Source organism: Amblyomma maculatum, chromosome 2 (assembly GCF_055883805.1).
Source record: "Amblyomma maculatum isolate TAMU_Amacu chromosome 2, ASM5588380v1, whole genome shotgun sequence".
NCBI lineage: Eukaryota > Metazoa > Arthropoda > Arachnida > Ixodida > Ixodidae > Amblyomma > Amblyomma maculatum.
The window spans coordinates 99,692,753-99,712,477 of record NC_139345.1 but is presented as its reverse complement, the minus strand read 5'-3'; the positions used below and the strand labels follow the sequence as shown (position 1 = coordinate 99,712,477).

The following is a 19,725-nucleotide window of genomic DNA, read 5'->3' as shown; positions in this document are numbered from 1 at the left end:
GGCTGCGTTTCGATGGAGGCGAAACGAAGTGGCGTCCGTGTGCTGTGCGATGTCAGCGCACGTTAAAGATCCCCAGGTGGTCGAAATTACTCCGTAGCCCTCCACTACGGCTCCTCTTTCTCTCTTTCCACTTTCATTCCCACCTTCCTCCCTTCCCTTACGGCGCGGTTCGGGTGTCCACAGAGCAAGTGTGACAGTTACTGCGCCTTTCCCTTCCTGTGAACCAATTAACTGACTGACTGACTGACTCATCAAACGGCGCGGTCTCTTTAAATAGGGCGCGCCGCGTCTGTTTGTTAGCACGCGTCAAAGCTAGCGCGCACACACACATAGCTTCGCTGGTTATAGCTCCCTCTTCTCCTCCAGTCGAGCCGCGCGTCGTCATTGGCCAGGTCCCATAGAAGTTTCTCGAAAGGCCTGGCACATTCCAGGCCGATGAACCACCGTCCTCCCCGGGTAATGGGAAAGAGGGTCATGGCAACGCGTACAAAGTTACGCGCTCTCCCGCGCGGGGAAGGGCTTTTCTCTCCATGCCTTCCACGCGACGCCGTGCGGGCCTCGCGCCGTACCGGCTTGATGAAAATGGGCGCCGATTTCGTGACACTGCCCCTCCTTTAAGAATATTGTCCCACAATATTCACAACAACCACGAACATCGCGCGCACATGCATGCGCTCACAATTGTATGGGGCAAATGTTCATATCACACATATTGCACAAATTTCACAAACTGTAATAACACATTACAAAATTCATACATCAATGCCATGAAATTCACAAACATGTCAACACACTGTTCTCGGATACACATAGGAATCAACGCAGAAACCCCTAGTTAATCAAATGTGATGCGCACAAACCTAAGGCATGCTTTCGCCTATTTCCAAAAACGGCTTGTGGCTTTTCCTTCGAACAGGTGAGCCCCTCTCAAACTACCTAGCGCGCCAGTTCTCTTTCTTACGAAGCACTGGTACTTCTTTCTTACGCGTGTCCTGCTGTTCTTCCTCATTCGCGCTTTGATCTTCCTTATAATGTCTGTTTGCCGATCAGAAGTAGTTTGGCCCTTGTATCTGAGGCCACCAACAGTACGCTCGCGGAGAGAAATGTTGCCTGCAGGCCTAATATTATTCCGTGCCGGCCGCCCAGTTTCTTCTCTGTTTGAGCTGTTCTCCTTGCGCTTCAAGTCCTTCAGTAAGTTCTTCCTTTTCTTTCTTCTTGACTTTTCCGGCTCCAATTCACCTGACTTGGCAGGTTTGAAGTTGTTTCTTTTCATTTTCACTTTTATTCGCACCTTTGGCCGAGAAACGTTTGATCCGGTTTTACCCGCATAATCAGAACATTGTTGTCTGAAAGGAACGTAATTTTGAGAACTTTGTTCTCCCCCAATCTTTTTCATTTTCTTTCTTTTCTTTGCGACCTTAAGTCGTACCTTCTCAAAGCAGGACTCATTTTCAACTGGATCCTCATCCTCCTCACTTGCAGTTACATCCAGTTCCTTAAAATGTTTCTTGAACCTTTTCATTGCAGTGCAGTCTTCGCTTTCTTCCATTTCTGAATCCTCAAGGTTAGGATCTGCACTGTCACCTTCATCCAAGCTTTCGTGCTCACTGCTATTTGAAAGCTCCTCATCCCGGTCACTTATGTACTCAGCCATGGTGTCATTTAATAAGGAGCTACACTCCTGCCCTTCTTCATCTTCAGGCGTTGAAAACACGAAAGAGGTTTCTGGCTCGATAACTACCTTCACAGCTTCGCCGCAACCTGTCATTTTGGAGGGGACAATCTCACTTTCTTGAGAAATCTTCGCTCCAGAAAAGTTTGTTCTTTCTGAACATTCTGTCGCGGGAACGGACTGTTCCACAACCTTACTCTGACCCCTGGAGCTAGTCTCACCCTCTTCAGTGGTTGTCGGGGAGTCAGTCGGTACCCTTTCAAACAATATAGCCGCATGCAGCGGCGGTTCTGCAGCCGGGCAGTAAGTAGTAGAGCACTTAGCAACATTTTCTAGTTCGTCAACCTCGATAGTAATGCCCATTTTCTCTCCAGAGTCAGATAGTTGGAACTTTGTGTCCTGAGCTTTCACTTCTGTCTGTGCAGGCATACCTAGTGTACACCCCTCATCTGACAGAGTTTGTTTTGCTTTGGGAGCAAACATCTCTTCAGCCTCGTCGGCGTGACAAGTTTCGGGATTTGGTGGTCCCGCGTCCTTGATGCTACCCAAGATTAGATCGTACACTAGGTGTTGCATGCATATCGCAGTCACAACGCCGGTGAAGATCGGAGTCTTCACATGCACTTTGGCTTCAGGAAACAGTTTAGCGGAACCATCGAGGAAAAGCACAGGAGTCATTTCTCCGGTAAGCTCTTCATCAAGAACTAATTCTCTTTTTATAAACACTGCAGTGCTCCCTGTGCTTGACAGTACAGAAATCGATTTGTCTCGAATTTTTCCGCTGAAAACCGGAATTCCAGCACTCTTGGATCCCGGCGCGGTGCACGCAACTGTGCATAATACTGGAGTTTTCTCCCAGCTCTTTTGTTGCACACTGTCGATGCCGACGTCTTCATCGCAGCGTTCAAATGAAGAGTCGCCGACGCATGATGGCTGTAGGAATGGCTTCCTTGGACAATGCACTGCTTTATGTCCCTTACCACCACAACTAAAACAATTAACCATTCCTGTGTGCACAAGGTTGCTACGGCAATCTGAGGCATAGTGCCCTACCTTATTGCACCTGTAGCATTTCACTTGGGGCCGAAATAATTTCTCACTATTGCCCCTTCCTTTGGCTAGCGCTGTCTGCTGCCTCTCACTCTTCATAGGCGCTTCTTTGACCTTCAATGAAAGCATTTTCTCCTGGTGGTCAAATTTTGTTTCTTGCGCCATTTGATATTTCACTGCGCTTCCTCGGGCGCTTTCTTTTTCTTCTGTCCCAAAATGGGTTATTTCGGTTACTTCTCGGGCTCTTGCCCTTTCTCTTGGCGCCCGTAATCGGGCTTTTTGAGCAGCTACTCGAGAGCTCTCTGCCTTGTATCTTTTCCTCTGTTCTTCATTTGCAGAGGCTTCTATATAAATCAGCCTTTGCCTTTCATTTTCTTTTCGCTGACTCTCTCTTTTCTTATCAGCCTCTTCTCGAACCTCTCTTTCTTTTCGGTCCACCCATTCACGCAGTTCAGCTCCTTTTAGACCTTTCTCTAGGCCCAACGCAATAATCTCCTTGAGATTCATCTTCAATGTGAACTACCTAATACTAATACATAGCACTCTCAATGGACCTTACACAACCGCTTCAGCGCGGTACCTCTTGCTATCGCTCTGCTGTTACACTGTTTACGACCTCTTCGTAAACTCTTCCAACTCCTTCTCCGTCCTCTGAGCTTGAGTGCACCAAACGTCCCGTCGCGGACGCCAGATTAATTGTCACCCGTTAATAATTAGAGGGGTATTATTAACGATGCGCACACTCCCAGACACCCTTTGAGTGAGTGGGGGTAGCTGTTCCGGTCGCAAAGGAGATGCCCTCGACCTGCGTGGCAAGCTCAGCCGGAATTCAACTACCTTGTGGTGACAGAAGGGGGTAGTCGTTTGGTGCCCAGCGGTCGCCGGTTCAAACCAGAGAACGGATCGGAGTCAGAAGTAACAAACAAAACACAATTTATGCACAGCAAGAGACGATACAAAGGAATACACAAGATCACTAGAAATACGTAGACGAGAGGTTCACAGAATACAGACGCTAAGCATGCAATTACACAGGTATCCAATAACGTAGAGGCTTTACAACCGATGAAACACGAGAGAGTACATAAACAAACACCAAATTGTTCACCGGGCACTGTTGCAGTCCGACGCCTCAAGAGTCACGATGTGGCCGCCATACGAGACGAGCGCCGCTCCCTTGAAAGTCCGTGGGCTTGCCAGCAGCGGGTGATCCCCGGGAGTCCAGCCGAAGCACAGGCGAATACGTCGCAAAACACGGACGAACTGACTGACTGACTGACTGACTCATCAAACGGCGCGGTCTCTTTAAATAGGGCGCGCCGCGTCTGTTTGTTAGCACGCGTCAAAGCTAGCGCGCACACACACATAGCTTCGCTGGTTATAGCTCCCTCTTCTCCTCCAGTCGAGCCACGCGTCGTCATTGGCCAGGTCCCATAGAAGTTTCTCGAAAGGCCTGGCACATTCCAGGCCGATGAACCACCGTCCTCCCCGGGCAATGGGAAAGAGGGTCATGGCAACGCGTACAAAGTTACGCGCTCTCCCGCGCGGGGAAGGGGGGCTTTTCTCTCCATGCCTTCCACGCGACGCCGTGCGGGCCTCGCGACGTACCGGCTTGATGAAAATGGGCGCCGATTTCGTGACACCACTCATAGCTAAGCATATTCAATCATTTCCAGTCATTTGCTGTTATCACAAGTCTTCGTTTGATATATTGGTCGTTGTGTGGTCGTTTTATGATCATCTTATTAGTCAATATCATTATTCATTAACTCTATCGATATCTTTCGTATAACTTATTCATTGCCAATCACCATCAATTGTTTTCATTCCTAATTTCCCTCCTCATACATCCATTATTAGCAAGTGACATAACAGCGCGCAGATCCGATGCACAGATCCCATACACAGATCCGACGCACAGGTCTCGAGCACAACTCTCGCGCAATGGATTTTGTTCCATGAGCCTGAAGGTTTCGTTCTCGATGGTACTGTATATATCACTGCTGTAACGGATCGAGTCTTCGGGTGTAGAGACTCGTCACCGGGAAGTCTTGGTTATTAATTCGGAAATCGGAAGCCCGGTATAAGCTTCGATATATTTCTGCTCTTTGAGCTACATGCTTGATGATCGAGAAGGTGTTGTTGCGCGTGTTGATCATTACGTTGTCTTGTCCGAGAGTTTCTTGGAAAGATTCAGTTGTGAACTGATTACGTCAAGCAGCCCTCTCGGCGTGGCGGTACGAAGATTTAAGGTGGGCTTGACAACGATAGACTTTACGGTCGTTCTCCGGCAAACGCGGGAGCGGGAGTCATTTGCGCCTGACGGGAGGGTTCTTGAAACTGATAGAAAGAGATCTGTCTGGTTTCAGGGCAGGCTCATTGGTGGAGTTCGACCAGTCACTCGCGTTTGTCCTAACCGGTACGTGGCGTTTCGCTGGATCCATGCCTGCAGGGCATCTTCGTATTTGCGGCTTATAATTCCTCCGTCCTTCTTCGGAGAGATTCGAGGGTGCTATCATCTTACCTTCTACGGTGTAGGGCATTCCGGTGACTGTTGGGGGTGGCTGCGAACGCTCGGCAGCCATCCGGCATCCGTCGACGTGGCGTGACCCGACTTTTGGCCACGTGCTTGTCCACGTGCTCTCAGAAGGCAAAAACGGCCGAAATTCGGCTGGATGATGGTCCATCTGAGAGACCTTGGTGTAGGGTGTTGCGGCTCGACATGTAAAATGCGATAATGTATCACATAGTACGCTACAGGGTGCGTGGCGCTGAAAATTGGCTAAGAGCCGGAGCGCTGGCAGACATCCGCTCGGCGGCTCACATGAGAGTTGCCAATTTTGATACCAAATATTGTTACAAACGCTTCATAACCTTCAAAGTAGTTCCCTTTGGCCTCTATACACATTCTTTCCATTTTCGCAGTTCCTGGACTGAGGAGGCTCATCTCCTACAGGGCCAATATTCAACGCCTAGCTGCTCTGAATAAAAGTTTCTCTCTCTTCTCTCTCGACGAGGACGGAGGAAATCAGGGGAAACTTGTCACCGACCGATTTCATTCTGTACTTTTCTTATATAAGTTTGACACCAGAAGCCCTCGCAGCTAGATATATAACAGCGCGCTATCAAGGAATTACGCTCTGGTGAGCTTTTCTCTCCTTTTCAGGGCAGCTACTTGCACACAGAAGTCAAAACACAAAAGTTCGAGACACTATAATTAAAAGCCACCTACGTGTACGAATGTGAAAGCTCACTCGCGCGCGCAACGACACCTGATTCAAAAACGCGCGCTGCGCCAAATCACGTGATCTAGTGAGGTGATTGATAGGTCATACACTTTGAGGCACATAAATCGGATCGAATCCCTATATATCAACTAGGCTAGAAGATGCATGCCAATTAGGCAGCGAAATGGTGTGAAGCCACCCGCAACGTTGCCCGAATAAGTGTTGCGCCACAATTTTGATATCACAGACGGGCGAGTCTGGCACCACATGGAAGTTCGTAAGTGATGTATTAACAGCAAATAAAGGGCAGTTCCTGGCCCTACGGGGCTGGGACGGTAGGTCAACGCCGCTTGCGGTGGGGGCCAGCCAGCCACCGAATCTTTATCTGTTGTAGGCCGTCATTACACACCGCCTAGGTGGTGGACGACGGCTGTTGTTGCGGCGCGCGTCCTTTTCTCCCTCCTCCTTTTCCTTCTTCTCCATTTTCTCCTCTGTCCGCACGAGGCAGCGGAGGCGGCTCAGCTGCAGAGCCAGTAGCAGACCCGTGCATTTTCTTTTCCTTCTTCCTGCAGCCACAACAGCAGGCCCGTGCATTTTCTTTTCTTTCCTTCTAGAACCACAACAACACAGGTGTATATAGAATATAGAACCCGCTACCGATTGGTGGTGAAGGATGGCTCGGGTGGGTCAACGCCGATTGCGGCGGGGGCCAACCTGCCACCCAATTTTTATCTGCTGTAAGCCGTCATTGCACCCACGACGGCTGCTGCCGACGCGCGTCTTTCTCCCTTTTATTTTCTTTCGTTTCTACCTCTCTCCCTTCTCTCCGCACGAGGCAGCGGATGTGGCTCAGCAGCGCCCCGCCAGGGTGGTGCAGTGGCAAGACGTCGGACCACTGTGCCGGAGTACCCGGGTTCGAACCCGACCTCGGCGGCTGCGTTTCGTTGGAGGCGAAGATGCGTCCGTGGGCTGTGTGATGTCAGCGCACGTTAAAGATCCCCAGGTGGTCGAAATTACTCCGTAGCCCTCCACGGCTCATCTTTCCCTCTTTCTACTTTCACTCCCAACTTCCTCCCTTCATTAATACCGTTTCTTGGGCTAGTTGGTTCATACTTGTACTATGAAAAACTGCGCCGAACATAACACACCACAAGAAAGAAGGCGAGACAAAGGCGCTATACTCACAACTGAATTTATTGAAACCCACGAATGATCTTATATAGGCGAAGTTTCCAAAGGGAAAGAAGGATGGGGAGAAAGGGGAAATCATCAAACGACCATCGAGAACGCAAAAAAATGGCTGAGGCTTAGCTTGGTTAAGCCTGGTCAGATGCGAAGCATATTGATTGCCACTACACAATCACAAGATTGCCCTGGTCCGCACGGCGTGCAACCGCAGCCGACGGCGCGAGCCGGTCTCCCGACTCTCCTCTGTCGTGACGTCAGCGTATCACGTGGTGTGACGTCATCATACCACGTGGCCCGCACGGCGTGCAACCGCAGCCGACGGCGCGAGCCGGTCCCCTGTCTCTCCCCTGTCGTGACGTCAGCGTATCACGTGGTGTGACGTCACCATACCACGTGGTCCGCAAGGCGTTCAACCGCAGCCGACGGCGCGGTCTGATTGATTGATTGATTACAACTTTAATTTCCACCGATTTAGAAGGCCCCCTACTCCCCGCTCCTGGCACGCAGGCCTGAGGAACGGGGGCTGGAACCTCCGCGACTAAGGACTGGCGAATATACATTGGTTATTCGCGGCCTCAGCCGCCAGGCGGACGGCTTTCTGCTGGTCAGCGGGGACGTCGCTTCGCAGCAGGGTTACCCAGGCTTCTCTACTTTTAATGTTGTCCCTAGCGCCCGGAGACTTAGGGCATTCCCAAATTATATGGTCGAGGGTCCCCCTCGCTTCGCAGGCTTTACATTTATCGTTTTTTCTCTCCTCTATCTGGGTGTGAAACAACCAGACAGGGTTCGGGAAATTTCCGGCTTGTAATCGCCGCCAGGCTATGGCCTCTTTATTATTTAAGCTAGGATCCGGTGGCGGCATCAGACGTCTTCCTAATCTATAATTTTCGATTATTTCTTTATAGGTTTGCAAACGTTCGTCCATCGCCTGGCAGTCGGGCGGCTCCGCGTTTGCCCGGAAGTAGAGATCTCGGGCTAAATCATGGGCCGCCTCGTTGCCGGGGACGGACGTGTGTGCTGGGACCCAAATTAGGGTGATTTTGCGATCAATTTTAGTTGCAGCTTTTAGAATTCGGGCGGCTTCTTGTGAGACCCTGCCTTTTCCGATATTCCAGAGAGCAGTTTTGCTGTCGCTAAAGATCAATCTAGCCTTCGTTCCGACGCAAGCGAGCGCTATTGCGACCTCTTCAGCCGTGTCTATGTTTCTACTTCGGATGGTGGCGGAGACGACTGGTGCGCCGCTACCATCGACTACCGCGGCGACTGCCGCCCCTGATAGGCCGCTTGCAGCGTCTACGTAGGCAACTTCTTTTACTCCGAATTCTTTTGCACTTTTAACCAGTGCTTCTGCTCTCTTCTCCCGTCTCTCCTTGTGGTATTCTGGGTGCATGTTGCGGGGGAGAGGACGGACAATGATGTTCTCGCGACATTGTGGTGGTAGGAAAACCTTGTCGGCTGTGCCCCTATCTATTTTTCGACCCACCCATTCTAAGATGGTTCGACCCGTGCTCGACCTACTTAATCTTTCATGTTGGGCGATTCTCACCGCTTCAGCAAGTTCCGTCCAGCTATTATGCACTCCCATTTCTATCAGGCGTTCCGTAGAAGAGGAGATGGGTAGACCCAGCGCCCTCTTGACGCAACGCCTGATGAGTGCGTCTATTTTTTCTTTTTCATTGGTCCTGATGTTGAGGAACGGTGTGGCATAGCATATTCGACTTATTATGTACGCCTGCATCAGTCTCAAGAGGCTTCTCTCTTTGAGGCCTCTGCCTTTGAATGCAATCCTCCTAAATATTCCTGTTACCTGCGTCGCGTAGGTAGTGAGTTTTTTTATCGTTCCGTCATTATACCCGTCCTCTTGAATAAAAAGTCCGAGGATTCTGATTTGCTGGACTCTTGGTACGATTTTGCCGTCGACCTTTATTTCTACGTTAAAGTCGCCCTTGCACCTCATTGATTTTGGATTATATATGAAAAGTTCGGATTTTTGCGGAGAGCACGAAAGACCCCTTTCGGCCGCGTAGGACACAATGGTGTCCGCCGCCGCCTGTAGGCGTTCCTCTATGCTGCCATCGCTGCCGTTGTTCATCCAGAGATTAACGTCGTCCGCGTAAATGCTGAACTTCAGGTCTTTTATGACTTTAAGGGCGGCAGGAAGGCCTCTCATCACCACGTTAAAAAGGAAGGGGGAGAGCACCGAGCCTTGCGGAGTTCCTTTACTTCCCAGGTGGACAGTGGGGGATTCTAGGTCCTGAAACTTTAGTTTCAACGTCCTGTTTGTCAGGAAATCCATTACGTAATTATATGTCCTCTCGCCGACTCCTAATTCCTGTAGTCCCGCGAGAATTGCCTGGTGTTTTACGTTGTCAAATGCTTTTGTTAGATCAAGTGCTAGAATTACCTTCACGTCTCTGGATTTCGAGTCAATTATGTCATGTTGTAATCGGAGCATTACATCCTGTGTGCACAGGCCCGGTCGGAACCCGACCATCTCATGCGGCCACAGGTCGTTTTTCTCCATGAAATTAGTTAGCCTTGTTTGGATTACGCGTTCCATAAGCTTTCCAATGCATGAGGTTAGAGAAATAGGTCTGAGGTTTTCCAATTTCGGGGGCTTGCCAGGTTTTGGAATTAGCACAACGTTTGCAGTTTTCCACTGCTGGGGAAGACGACCGCTACTCCATACTTCTTGCATGTAGTTGGTGAGTGCCGTTATTGAAGCGTCGTCTAGGTTTCGTAGCATTTTATTTGTTATTCCATCGGGGCCGGGAGCTGATCGCGTCTTTAAGCTAAGGATTTCGGCTCTAACTTCCGCTTCTGAGATGGGCGCGTCGAGGGCCTCGTTCGGTGGGCCCGCGTATTGCCTAAGGGGGAGGGATGTTGTATCGCCGACATATGTGTCTACGAGTTTAGTTATTAGTTCCGCGTCAGTCCCCTCGAACGCGTGTCTTGCCTTTGCTATTGTTGTGTTTGACTGTGTTTTCGAACTGTCGGGATTAAGAAGATATCGTAGCAGGCTCCACGTCTTTGAAAGGCTCATGTTGCCCTCCATTTCATCGCACCTGTTACACCAGTTTTGCTCGCAGAGTTTAATTGCATAATCCTCAATTTCCTTATTGTGCCTGGCTATTTTTCGCCTTAGGTTTCGGTTCCATCTCTGACACCGGAGGCGTCTTTCCATACCTTTTTTTGCTTCCCACATGTGTAGGAGTTTCCTGTCGACTGTTTTCGGTGCATCGTCCCCCTCTAGGGTAATGGTAGCGGATTTAACGTGGTGCATGAGGGTTTCTGCCCAATCGTCGATATTTTCAATATTTTGGTCCATGTTGGCAGATTCCCTAATTTGTCTGAATTTCTCCCATTCGATTGCGCTGATGATCTTTTCTCGTCTTACTTTGACTCCCCGTTTAAGCGTTATTTCGAGGACGTAATGATCGCTTCCAAAGTTGAGCTCTGTGTTGTTCCACCTAAGCTCCTCTATGTTTTTGGTAAATGTTAAGTCTGGGGTTGTGTCTTTGCTCACACTGTTTCCCACCCTCGTCGGGCAGCCAGAGTCTGTCTGCAGGGTGAGGTTTAATTCGTGAAAATCTTCCCATAACTGCCTGCCCTTCGGATCTTGCCTATTATATCCCCACTCTTGGTGGCAGGCGTTGAAGTCTCCTACAATTAGCAGGGGGTTAGCTCCGGCTGCCTTCATTGCTTTGCGAAATAATGTCTTGAACCTAACTTTGCGCTGCTGAGGAGAGCTATATATGTTTAGGACGAAAATACTGGGTTCCTTCTTCCTGCCCGTGATGATTTCAACGAAAACCGCCTCAATGTCGCGAGAACTAATTTCATGTTCGACCACCGCTACGTTCCTTTTGACGAATGTAGTGACCCGGGATTTTTCTCCCCGGCCACTAGCAAACGCTTGATATCCTGATAATTTAATTACTCCTTTGCCAGTTTCCTGTAGGGCTACGGCTAGAGGTTTTTCAACTATTTGCTCGAGATGTTGTTGCACTAACGCTCGCTTGCGCGGGAATCCTCGGCAGTTCCACTGCCATACCGTCGAATTAATCTTTGGTTGCGTTTTGCCCATGTTGGAATTGGTCAAGTATCTCTTCTCTCACTGTTTGCCTTTCTGCCATAGCACAAAGAGCCGCGTTTGTTTGTTTAGATTGTTCCTGAATTCGGTTTAGGGCGCCTAGGATATTGGTCATGCCTGTCTCAAGCCGCTCGAGTCTCGCCCCGTATTTTGCGTCTAGTCTACGCTCTATTGCCGCCAGCGGATCCGTTTCCCCGCCTCTTCGTTTCTGCGGGGGAGGTGGCCTGCACTGTTCAGTGATCATAGCGTCCTCCTCCGTGTCTGACGCCGCGGGTGGTGTTAGCACCTTGGGCGTCGCAGGTGGAGGTGTCGGTTGGGCTACTTGTTTTGCGGGGAGAGCCTGTGGAGGCGGGGGAGCACCGGAATTTGGCTGTGATTTAGATTGGTATTGGTTCTGAGTGAGTTTCTTAATTATCTCCCTCAGTTCCGCAACTTCCTTTCTTAACTTTTCTATTTCTTTATCTTTTTCTTTGTTTTCCTCGTCTTTAGCCTGGGGAACCCCACTGCTGAAACTCACGGTTTTACTGTCCCCGCTCGGGCTTCGCTTTTGGGTGGCCGACGGGTTCCTTGGGTCCCTGGAGTTAGCCGTGACTCTGGATTTGGACCCCGACCTGGACTTGGATCCGGACCGCTCCCTGCTGCTGCGGGAGCTTGAACGGTGACGTCGGTTGGCGTCCTCCAACTGCGGGAAGTCCCCGCTCTGCGCCCGGAAGCCTCCGTCCCTTTCTTGAGAATATCCGCGTTGGTCACGGTGGTCTCTTCTGAATTTCAAGCGTCCTCTGCGGCCGCTCTCAGGTGTGGTGTTGGGATATTGGTGCTGCTCGTTGTGCTGCTGCTGCTGCTGTTGCTGCTGCTGCTGTTCGGCAATTTTCTGCTCCCATTGACGTTTTTTGGTCTGGTAGGGAGTCCTGTAGAGTTCTCTGCACTTCTTGTCGCCAAGCGGATGGTCTTTACCGCACAGCTGACATTTTATTTCGCAAGTGTGTCCCTGATCTGGGCGCTCTTCTCCGCATCCTCTGCACTTAGCGTTATTCGGATCTGGGCAGACATCTTCGCGGTGCCCTAGGCGCCCGCATGCGTTGTAAACCTCGTATTTCTTTCTGTATAAGACACATCTTTGCCATGTAAGTGAGAGTTTCACCCACCTCGGCACCTCTGGTTTTTCAAACAGTATGAGCACGGTGGTTGAGCTCCTGCCCAGGCGCCTGGCTCCTAGCACGGGGGGGTTGCCTTTGATCGTGCGTAGCCGTTGCACTATTTCTTCCTCAGTGATGCGAAGGGGAATGTCGTGTACCACCCCCTTACCGCAGTCTTCGGGCATAGCGACGTACGCCGTGATTTAAATTTTCTGGCCCTCGAATTCGAGGACGCGTAGTGCGACGTATTTTCTTTTCCGGTCTTCGCTGTCTGTTGCGATGAGGATAGACTGCTGTTTTGTGTTGACCGAGAAGGTGTCTTCCGCGGCCTCTCTGATGTTTATATTTGCGGTGCGAGCGATCAACTCCGCAAGTTCAATGTTGCCATACTTAAGTAGGCGGCTGACTCCTCCCCGTGGGCGGAGAATTATTTTGTCAGTTCCGTCAGGTATCTTGATCGATTGCCTTTCAACCGACTTTGCTGCCAATCTCTTTCCGGCGAGCTTGGACGCGGCTCGCTCTCTCCCTTGATCATCGGTGACGCTGCGTCCCTCGTTCTCAAGTGGCACCGCCTTTCCTCTTTTCTTGGCAATAAACCACTGGCCAGGTTCTTTCAGCTCCGCAGGGTCTATGCTCGTTCCCTCCACAGTTTCCATCATTTTCGCCGAAATTCTAAACGGCCGGGGGTCTTTGTTTGCCTAGGCCTAACTAGGCCTAGTGTCCCCCGTGGCTTGCGAAGTTCTTCAAAGCCTCAAAAATGTGCGAAAGAATCGGCCCACCTTGGAGTCTTGATAATCCGCGGTGAGCGCTTCCTGAATAGAGTCGAATCCCAGAAAATTTCCGAAATCCAGTGGCCGAAATAGAGCGCAAGCGTTCGTGGTCGATGAAGCCCATCGATTGCACGTCCGCTCTCCAGGCTTTTGGCATAAGGCTTTTGGCAGAATATAATCACCACAATATATTTCTTTTGTAGTTAAGAATGGTGAGAATACAGGAAATACAGGGTTTACAGAGGGTGGATTTCCTCGGCCACATGTTGCGCTTGAGCTCGTGGTGGTAGGCCTACTTTCTTGTTAGCTGGAAGCTTACAATAAGCAGATTTACCCTAAGGAGTCGACATCGTCTTATGATATGTTATACCGCGTCTTTCTATCAATTTTGTCCTCGTTTCAGTTTGCGTTCTGTGGATTGCGTCGTCATCTGTGAGGTAGTCTGTGTCCAACAAATATCCGGCACTTCGTGAATAAACAGGTTTCTCTCGTCTCTCCATTACTGCAACACAACAGGATGCATCACGTGCTCCTATGATAGATGCATAATCGTGCACACAAATAGTCCAACAATGCGTACAGTTTCTGAGCCAGGAGTGAGACGCGAGTGGAATGATAGCAAGACGATGTTGCGTGTAGAGGCACTGGAGAAGTGGTTACAAGAGGAAAGAGAGGAGAAAGATAGTGGAAGATAAGTTGGAGTGGTAGAAATTCGGCCGGCTAATGTCACCACTCAAATAATAGTGAATACGTGGGCGCGAGCTACAACGAAATGTCACTCTCCCACGTGGACGAGCAGAAAACAGCGGAAGTGAAGTGTACTACAAGCCATGCTGAGGCGTTAGCGTAGGCGCAGCATGTGTCAGAGAGAGCAGCAGCAGTTGTCACGGTAGACAAGAAAATCTAGGTCAAGGCGGTCATCCTCTGGTGATTCAAATATGGGCTGGTGTAATGCAGATATCTTTGAGAGTAAAAGGCGCGGCAGTGTAATTCATGTCGGCACATTTCCAAAGTGAAAGCTGAGGGTGTAATGAAGAAGATGAAAAATAAGTCGGAGGAAAGGAAGCAGAACAAAAACCTAGATATGGTAGCCGGATGGGTTAATGATATAATAGGGTTGAAGCCATATGTATTGGACAACAAACCATGAAGGGAATTCTGAAAGACTTCAGGCCAACCTCCCATGGTGTGCAGAGTGCAATCTGCACAATGGCAGAGGTGGAAGGTCGAGGACAAAGCGAAAGAGCTGCAAATTAAGTGAACACGGAAATCCGACAGCTAGCAAAGGAAATGTACTTTGCAATAGTAGATACAGACAGTGAAATAGGTTAAGTAGGGCATCGGGAGGCTTTGCATGCGATGAAGTAAATTTTCATGAGTTTCGACAGTTGGTGGGCAGCACGGCGACTTACGGGAAGAGCGGTGTTGCCTCTTTGCGAGGCCCCCAGAAGTCGAGGAAGAAGGCAGTCTTGAGGGTAGCGACACCACCGCAGGACAGGAGAATGAATCAAGTGTAATAAAGAACCTCACACGCACACAGAAAAAAATGCATGGCAGATAAATATGCAGAGTGGTAGAAACCACTTTAAATGAAGCGAGACCAAACAGGAGCTGATTAAATAGGCAATTAGTATTCATGCTTTCACGGAAACACATATTCGAGATATGGAAGGACCATCGATAATAAATAACTACCTCCCACTCGTAGGGGTGTTAAGGATTACAGGGTCAACTAAGGGGGGAGAAATTGGCATACTCGCTCGACAATAAGCAAAGTGGCAACGCGTAAAACAACCTTAAATAACATTTATGGGTCAATGGCACCATGCAGGGGTGGAAGCAGGCTCGAGCATTTTGGAGTAGCTTTGGGAGCAGTAGTGAAGCCATTTTGGAGCAGCTTTGGAGCAACGAAACGTGAGTTTTGGAGCATTTGAAATATGTTTTGGAGCACGTTTCCATGGTCAAACGCCTTTGATAATTGCAGTTTTCTTCTTCTGAAGTACAAAATCTCCAATCTGATTCCTTTTTATGCAAGTTTAATGGCTTTCCAATTTCACACTCATCTCTGACATGACAAACAGCCAAAGCATGTAAAGATGTATAACACAGGCTGACCTTAGCAAAAACTTGGAACAGACTAGCAGCAAACCTAACGCTTGCTGGTGCTGAACTGAACATCTGAACATAACTGAACATCTAGTCTGACCTAATGTGTTTACCTATTTTGACTTCATAGATTCAAACGTCGAGTTTACCACTTCAATGCACTGTAGCAGCGATATTCAGATTACAATGGGCATGGCATTTCTGCTCCCTATCTTGTGCATATCTATTTTATTTTATTTATTTAGAATACACCTCAAAGGCCCCAGAAATGGGGTATTACATGATCCCTTTTGATCATATGCCTGGACTGATAAATTTCTGAGCACACTGATATTTCGTCTGCCAAAAAGGCGCCTTCATACCACAATAACGCACCTTGACAAGCTTGGCGCCAGTGTCGCTCCAGTGCTTTTTGCCTACCATGGTGTCGTCGACAACTGCAGCACAACCTCGATCGTCTTGTCCGTTTGTAAATATGATGGAGGTCTACAGGAGTAGAAGCAGGCTCGGGCATTTTGGAGCAGCTTTGGGTAGGGTATTGAAGGGTAGCCTTTCTATCCTACAGCTTTTTTTAATTCACTGCCTCGTGCCAATAGTTTATCATTCTTTGCTTGAGCAATGCTTGGGCTCATTTTTAATATTTTGGTGATAGCCCCGTATGCCTTTCCAACACTCTTGAGAAGCTTCCTAGTGAGTGACAGCTTTGGCGTACCAACCCATTACGCTTCAAGTATGGTTTTGTCTGCCGTAGGCCTGGCAAGCTTGCCACTGACAAAGAGGCTTGATGGTGAAGTACCTGCTTGTTTTCACAGCAGAATCATTAGAATAACACATGCAGTTTTTGCAGTCTGACAAGCTTTCTTCCTAACGGCTCACAATAGTTTGCGCTACCTGCTTCTGTGGGGAAAACTGAAATCCATTTTTTTAGGCCCATGTCACTAGTTTATAGTTATTGGCAGTTGTCTGTCAGTGCTCTCTCACATGCTGATATGTTCGGTACTCAGCCATGTCACCTGCCATTGTGGGTTCATGACATCATGCAACTTGCTGACCAATATATTAGGTCACATGATCTGCTTACCAGTGCCCCAATTGGCTGAGAGGTTGATGATGTCACAAGGCCATGCAAACGTGTGATGTCATCAGTGCCTTGCACACCTACACGGCTGAGGTTTCAGAAGTAGTATTTATCTCGGTAACCAATTATGTAACTGACAACTGCTGTCCCAGTGGCACTTGCTAGTCTGCTGAAAGGTGCAATTTCACTCACGTGTCAAAGAAACATGGTTACTTGCTCGACAAACAAACGCACAATCAACAATACACATTTACTGTCATTCAAAAAAGGCAGACTTTATTACACTAAATGGTCAACTTCCATTCACCGACAACAAATTGAATAACCCAGTTTTAACAGGCCAGCATTGCTTAGGCAAGAAATGCATGCACTGAACAAATGCACAAACTTCTGCCATAAAGCTGAGGCCGATGAATGATGGAAAAATAAGATTTCTTTGAACGAACGGACAAAAAATGGCAAGGGTACTAAACGAAGCCGTAAATGGCCATATTACAAAGTATGTCCTGAAATATCAGCATGCATAATGAAAGCAGTACTAGCAAGAAAGAAAAAAAAAAAGCTCAGCAGAAAGCTCTCTTAATTTTCTATCCTGACTAACTCTATGGCACAATACTTTTCACTTCAACTATGCTGTAATTTGACTACGTAATGAAACTCTACCAAGTACTTATTTTATAGCTCACAAGACATGCTCCTACTAGTATTTCGTTAGCTTTAAGACATTTCCTGCACATCTACACTGCAAAGCAAATGCATGATATGCACCCTGGAACCATGGTGAAGATTGTAGATGGTATTTTGGTTCCCAGTGGCAAGCTCTAACCACCTTGTTAAAGCAGCATGGTTTTTCACAATCCAGAAAAAAAAAAAAAGCAACAGGAAAAACAACTCTGAGAGGTTTGAAATACAACACAGTCTGTACATTGAAAGCCCTCTAGCATCTCCATATCTCGAGTGTAGGTACACGCATATAGCAATACCCAGCACAGTGAAAATCCAGCTGGTTTTGACAACATAGTATGCTCAGCAACAAGTACATTACTAAGTGAATATTAAATAACTATCATGCTTTTCCTTATTAATGCCTGATTAACCGTGCAAAATCAATGCAGTTGAAACAACACCATATTAGCTTAAATAACCTCACAAGCTGTTTTCAAGAATAAAAAAAAAATTAATTCACTCAAGCTTTTCCCAACAGAGTGAAATGAAACATTGCATCAGCCATCATCTTTCCTTAGTGTAGGCTAATTATTTCAAGCGATTAATTGAACACATCGTCAACAAACTACTTATTAAATAACTTAGCCCTTAACTCCAAGGCATTTTATGCACACAAAGCTAAAATCAAACCTTTCTTGAAATCAAGGATGAAAACAAACATTTACTAGCAATTAGTTACATGATGCAGAATAGCTCAAAACTGCTCCTTATCACTGAAAACAAATGCTACTAAGAAACTTCCAATCGATACATTGCTAATCTGGAAAAAAAGATCATCACTGCAGCTTCACAAACACACTGACAAACTGCATGAGATTGCTATGATACAAATAACATGACATATTTCCTTTCAATACCAACAAAAAGCCATAAACATTTTGAGAGGTTATATATATATATATATATATATGCCATGTGTAGTAGAAACCAAAATAATAAACAATAAGAAAATAAAGAGCTACAAATACTGAGCACTGGCACTGCAAGGAAACGGAAAGCAACAACTTCTGAACATCCATTTCTACAACAGAAGGCAATCACTTTGAGTAGAAATGCTTCATCCATTCTTATGTTAAAGCACATACAAGCTAAATATTACCCTGAAAAACACATAATTCCCAGCCTCCTTTAATTACACATTTGTGTGCCACTTGTAACAACTACATTATACTTCCTCACGTGCTGTGTTGGCAACAAGCTGCAGCAGCTTTTATTATAACATCTGTCTTGTTCACCTCTACTGGCTGCGCTTACATTCTTTAGGCTTTTCTAAAGAGAACGATGCATGCAATCAGTATATACCAAGTTATTAATAAGAACTGCATTATGCCATGCTGCACAAACAAAAACCTCATCAGACTCCTCTGCCAGGTCGCACGACTTGATTTGCAAGGTACTGACGAAGGCTAATCTGCAATTTACTCAACTAAATATTAAAATCCCAAATTTTACCCAGATTTCGAGCGCTGGAATCCATACTGAAAAATTTGTCCCCAGATAGAAATACTAGGTACCAGGCCTCAAATCAAACCAAACATCATTCCAGTATTAACACCATCTCTTGACTCACATGACCATCATTTATGATAGTACCGCAACACTTGAAAAAAAAAAATTAAACATCCGTGCATGCTGTATGCACACTGCAATTTCCTCACACAAAGCAGCTGCCGCCAACACTACACCATAAATTGGTGGTAGCTCATAAAACCTGCAGAACATAATAACCTGGTGTATCCAAAGCCTTGCGCTGAGTAACCTGTCTGGCAAGAGCTTAATATAATGGTATATTCAAGACGCCCAAGATGGCTACATGGGCTGAGGCAAGCATCACCAGTAGCCAGTGGTAATAGGTAGCTTGGCATTATGAATGACTGCCTAAACAGTGTCACGAGAGGTGCAGCAGCTTTTGCTACTGTAGTATGTCTCACTTGCTATTAGGAGAACCAGTTACTCAAGAGCAGGATGTCATATACAAGTGCCATCTCAAAGATGGAATGAAGTTTGGGGACTACCATATCACCTGCTAGCAGCCCCCAAACTCCATTCCACCACTGCGACAGTGTATATGATACCCTGCCCTCGAGTAACTGGTTCCCCAAACAGTAAGTGAGACACGCTTCAATAGCAAAGGTTGCTGTACCTCTCGTGACACTGTTTGGTCAGCCATTCATTTTGCCAAGCCCTTGCTCAGATCCCCATGATTGCTCGATGTCACACATTCAAATTAGGGCGCAGTCTACCAGCGCTTAGTACTGACAGCACCTGAAACATTTAACTTCATTTTTCCTACACCATATGCTGCCAGTGTATGGATGAATTAAGTGGCACTCTATACCACGCGGCAGTGGCATGCTCCGACATGCTTGGTCAAGAATGAAACACTTAGCTGTGTGGTGTGTGGCACTCGTGGGGGAGGGCTCCACGTCGTGGGTAGAAAGTGTGGCGCAGTGAGTAGTTGAGCAGATTTGTGACGTGGGACATGTAGATGTCTGAGTAGCGGAAAAGCCGCCGCGAGAAGTACGTCGGGTTGTGATGCGTGCGGAAGATGCTTCCGAAGTTGGCATTGAACAGGGACTTGGTGGTTTTCCTGGGTAGCAACGGAGAGAAGGAAGAATAATCAGAAATAAAAAGAAACGGTAGCATAAGTTGTAGATCAGGTGTTCAAATGGAAATGAA

General features: G+C 47.7%; 1 protein-coding gene across 1 annotated transcript in view; it reads right to left on the bottom strand.

Moving 5' to 3' along the window:
- Positions 1-18,647: 18,647 nt before the first annotated feature.
- The window catches only part of Nt5c (5' nucleotidase C), a 54,510-nt gene continuing 53,432 nt past the window's right edge, over positions 18,648-19,725 (bottom strand). The window contains exon 14 of the mRNA XM_084594834.1: positions 18,648-19,636. Within this exon, the coding sequence (XP_084450960.1) occupies positions 19,432-19,636 (205 nt within the window). The 3' untranslated portion in view covers positions 18,648-19,431. The remainder of the gene's footprint in view (positions 19,637-19,725) is intronic.